The sequence below is a fragment of the Papilio xuthus genome, unplaced genomic scaffold (genome assembly GCF_000836235.2).
Source record: "Papilio xuthus unplaced genomic scaffold, Pxut_1.1 DF825928.1, whole genome shotgun sequence".
Lineage (NCBI taxonomy): Eukaryota > Metazoa > Arthropoda > Insecta > Lepidoptera > Papilionidae > Papilio > Papilio xuthus.
This window is the reverse complement of record NW_013532721.1, coordinates 1,325,083-1,330,312: the sequence shown is the minus strand read 5'-3', so window position 1 is coordinate 1,330,312 and position 5,230 is coordinate 1,325,083. Positions and strand designations below refer to the sequence as shown.

The following is a 5,230-nucleotide window of genomic DNA, read 5'->3' as shown; positions in this document are numbered from 1 at the left end:
TAGGTGAAAAGCAATAATTAAATTGATTATGTTGTACACTTGAATCAATTAATTACAATTTCATTCTGTTGCAGATGAATAAATGCACCTCTTCAAGTTCTACAGAATTATTAAATTAAGGAATCTGCTTCAGAATTACTGACTGCATGTCGCTGCAACATCTGTGTTACAAAGTTTGGTTGTTTGAAATATTGTAATTCTAAACTAAATTTTGAAAAATAACTTATTATATGGAGTAGTTTAACCGCAAATCACCATGTTGCAGGAAATGCTAGTAATTATATTAATGTCAATATTGATATATAGATATGTAACCTATAGATTTAGTGTTTTATATTAGTTCGATGTTAATAATATGACAATTTTTAGAAATATGTATTAGACTTTAATATAAAATATACACTAGCATAATAAGATTTTCTCGAAATTGGGAAATGCAGTGTATAGAAAATAAAAATATACTAAAATATAGGGAATTAAGTATCAAGTACAAAAGATAAAAAAAAATACCATTTAGTGAAGAATATGAAACCAAATTAATTTATTAAATATATAACTTAAACTTTTTTTGAACTAAGTAATAAAAAATAAACAGATTATATACAATTTTCTTACAAGTAATTTAAATTTCAACACAGGTACTTTACCCCAAAATATGTGTGAAGTCAACAACCCTCACTGGCTCTGCGTTGTTGAATAAGACATAGTCGCATTCTTTAGGGTAGGCGCCGAGCTCCTCAGTGGAGTATAGTGTGTCCGTATAGTGAGCTAGATGATGACGATTTGTTTTGCTTCAATGCATATTGTCTTGTTAGCAATTTTCTAAATATTTTACCAAGAGATAGGAGCTAATCTCTTTCCAGTGTTATTCTATTTCTACCGACGAGAGTGGCACTACAACTCCAGTTCTATCAGAAAATATGAGCTATCAAAACAAACTGGAACAAATAAGCATTAATCAAAGTTGGGGTATTTTGTTGGTGAACTTAACAATAATGGTATTATTACGAAAGCAATGAGCATTATGTTGCGTTCTTAAAATATGTTCGCTATAGTGATAAGATTAAATTAAAGTTGCAATTAACGAAATTGTTTTATTTTTCCAAAATTGTTTTGCCTCGAATTATACTTTCAAACGTCAAAAAGGAAACTGACTGATTTTTTTAGGTTGGTAGCAACGTAGACTTGTTCATAATATTGCTAGCTAAAAATTTGGGTTGCCAGTGTTGAATATTAAATCCACCCTATTCTCTACCATACATCTCAAGAAACCCTAAAAAAATTGACAGTCCTTAATGATGATCTCTTTAAATCGGATAAACAAGATTATTATTTTACCATAAAAGACAAACATGAAAGCATTGGTTAATATAAAAGTGACAATACGACTGTATTCACGAACATGGTCTTAGGTTTCAAAAATACTTATGCACGTATTCGTCAATTACATGTACTCATGGTTGGAAGCATATGTACAGATTGCAAGCGGACGGATTTTAAAACCGAAGACCGCGTTTCTGAAGCATTCTAATTGACATGACTCCTCACAATTTTAAAACTGCCAAGCCTTTTAGTCTACAAGAAGCCATAAAGCTTAATATTTCATCCATGCCAGCACCTCAGATCAGTGCGGCCATTCTACAAGAATTCTATATAAATGTTATATTTGTCTGTAGGACAAAAAATAAAATTAAGGATAAGATAGTATAAAAATTATATATATTGATTATACTTTACATGTGATCAGATATTTCTAAACATTACTTTGTATGCGTACTTGATAATAAGAATTATAATTTTAAGGAACAGGCTCAATGGCACTAGTACTAACAGTATTTTGATGAAATATTTTAATTTCCGTTGAGGAAAATACATATACAATAAATATTTTTACTGCATTTCAAACAAATCAAATAACATAGATATTTACAATTGTAACATGCCATGAAAAATATACGGAGCTTCGTATACTTTAAAGACTAGCATTTACGACGGAACCGGTGACTTTATTACGTAGTAACACAATCTAAATTGAAAATAGAACTAAAAAAAATATAAATGCAGACATCGAGAACGATCAGAATGAACTAAAAAACTTGTACATCATTTTATAGGAATACTGTAAAATATCTTTGAAAACCATCATAGATAGCCATAGCTTACATACAAATTATTGACATCGCAAAAAGGGGTAACTAAGCTTATAAATATTGAAACTAACCATATAAGGGACAACTGGATTAGTTATAACTAATACTTAATCGCAATATTATCATTTATATAAAATGTATTCGTATTAATTTCAATGAGGACCAAGAGTTATAAGTATTAAATGCAAGATGCTATATGAATTGAACACAACGGCGTATTTATAAATTTCTATATAATGGGAGACTTCTTTTATTGTAACCACAGGTGGGGGAAATATCACTAGAAAGTCTTTATTGTTAATTCTATGTACCTAGACTATTGTCATTAAATCAGAAAAGAATAACATACTAGACTGAAAAATTAACTGAACTATAGATAGAACAATTCACCTAAAACTTGAGCTTCTAATTGTTGGTTTTCGAGACCAAAATCACTATATAAAACATATCGTTATCTGCCTCATCATCTTTGACCAAATTTTTGATATATACAGATATAACAACATTTTATAAAGGACTTGTGATCTTAGAAACCAACCATAAGAGTCATAGTCTTCACACACTTTTTCTTATGTACACTATATGGTTCAAACAGGCGTGGGTGACGTCATCATTTGAACAATCTAGCTTAAAGGGTGAACAGCTTAATGTACCATTTTGCTATACGCAGTAGCAGGGATTCAAATTCTTTTAACATAACTATATTTTAGAAATGTTACTTTAATATGGAAAATACCTAAACCTAATATCAATATTACAGTGATTACTTACGATACAATATGTAAGTTTATAAATATATGAAAATGTAAATGCTGCTACTACATTCATGGGACTTATTAAAAAACCTAATAGGAAAAATTCTTAACATAAAACTATGAATACAGTAAACATACTTATATTTCTTTAGTTACATTGTATACATATTATATCACAAATATATCGACTTCTGTGACACTTGAATATCATATTGTTGTCTCTGTTGTTTCCAAATAGAATGAAAGATGTGATAGTTGATCATCGATAAGTGAAAAAACTTTATAGACAAGTCATTGTAATGTCCTGAGGAACGATTTCCTTACCCAATAAATTCGGGTTAAAGAGAAACCTCTCTTAGCAAGAATATCTCCTTCAACTGTATACATTATACAAGTGTCATTGCAGTCGGAACCCAAAGTTAAAGAAACAAACATATTATCAGCCTATACAAATTACAATTTAAATACATCGAGGTTGATTAAGGTTTATACTATTTACTTTAGTAAGTATTGCAAAAAACTTGACAATTACAAAGACATGTTTAGGAACAAATCTAATAGTCATATGGGCAGAGTAGCTGGTTATAAATTATTCCGTAATTACATATCTTAATATTAAACAAAACATGCTATAATTGACGCACAATTATGTATAAACATAAGTAATTAACAAACTTATTAATTTAATTGAAACATATTATCTGTGCCTTAAGATTGTTACACAAGTTATAAATAATTTCAGTTCATCTAGACTGCGGTAAAATTATAAATTTGTTCAAATCGGCAGTTTTTACAGTGTTTTATAAATAATAGTAATAACTATACACCTAAATAACAATTTAAATAGAAATAAAATATTTGACAGAGTGATTAAACTAGTACTTTACTAGCTCCTACAAATTAACACAATAAATCAAAAATAATTAATTTCTTGTACCAATCTATCCTAGGTTTTTTAATAATTTAAATGGAGTAGGATGGACAAATAACTAAATAACTATAAACATGTTATATTTTTTTGGATTTTTTTTAAATTTCATACATTAAAATTGGTTAAAGTTTTTCTATCAATACAACCTGTTTAGTTGACCTAGCATTTTTTATATGAAAGACATATTCAACCTTATGTTATTTAAATAATAAAGCAGGCTAGCAAGTTTCGAACATTATGTTTTAGATTTTATAAAAGAGTTCTCATAGTTCAAAAATATCTTTTTAAATGTTTATATTAATTGCACAGGAAACAATTATTTTAATTAATAGGATTAAAAATTTAGAATAAAATAAGAACATTTTGTTTATCATTAAAGAATAGTATAGAAGAGATTATTTCAAAGCTGTGAGCTCTCATGATATAAAAATCTAAAAATAGTTCTGCAACTATAGAACGCTAAGGCTTTTGACAGTACAGTACAAATATCTTATCATTACCATTTTTTCTTAAATAAGAGGCTATTATTTGAAAAACAACAGTTAACACAGACACACTGTTATTAAGACCGATAATGCAAAGTGATCTCAACTCTTTTTCCTATTTTCTTGATATGTACATCACAAAGTTATTTTCAATATGATAAAAAAATGTATTGATATCATACAAATAATAAAAATGCAACTGCCATTTTTCAAGTATGATGTACATAGGTTTATGTAAAGGAACATAAAATTTATATATAATTTAAGAGCTTCCTTTAAATTAAAAGCGTAATACAGTGGAATCTCTATTATTAGAACCATGTTAATTCGAAATCTTCAAGTGGAAAAAATGCCGTTCCCTTCTGCTAAACTCTTTAATACTTTGAAGTTTGTTATATTACATATATTACCCTTAACATTTGGGATATCTAGATATTACTGTACCTCTGGGTCAGAGATCCTTTAGCCAAGAAATTCGTACTGCACGTAAGCACTATCACTGAACACTTAATCACTTCCAATACACTATGTTCAAAAGCACTATGGTTTCACTTGCGTCGGAGATAAAATCGCGCCATGTCTTGATAGCACTTTAGTGGGCTCATGGGCGAAGCATTCAAAACTGACATCCAGGAATAGTTCTTGCAGGAATCGACGCGCGCACAACATATACGTGTCCCGAGCGAGTAATACGCAGACGTCGGAGTAGACACATGGACTCCGGAATACCTCAGGATAGCGCTGCTTTAGTGATATTAATGTTGAACGGGCCTGTAAAATTAAAAGATTATGTAATTAGGATTCAACAATTTGAAGCACTTTGTCTCTATTAAGATATCTATGTATCAACAACAATTTTTTCCTTATTGTTTAACTTTCCAATGTTAACTTCTATGTACAGGTTACTAA

The 5,230-nt window shown here is 29.1% G+C and overlaps 1 protein-coding gene across 1 annotated transcript in view; it reads right to left on the bottom strand.

Moving 5' to 3' along the window:
- Nucleotides 1-5,051: 5,051 nt before the first annotated feature.
- The window catches only part of rictor (rapamycin-insensitive companion of Tor), a 10,203-nt gene continuing 10,024 nt past the window's right edge, over nucleotides 5,052-5,230 (bottom strand). Inside the window, exon 20 of the mRNA XM_013322121.1 lies at nucleotides 5,052-5,092. Coding sequence (XP_013177575.1) covers nucleotides 5,052-5,092 — 41 coding nt within the window. The remainder of the gene's footprint in view (nucleotides 5,093-5,230) is intronic.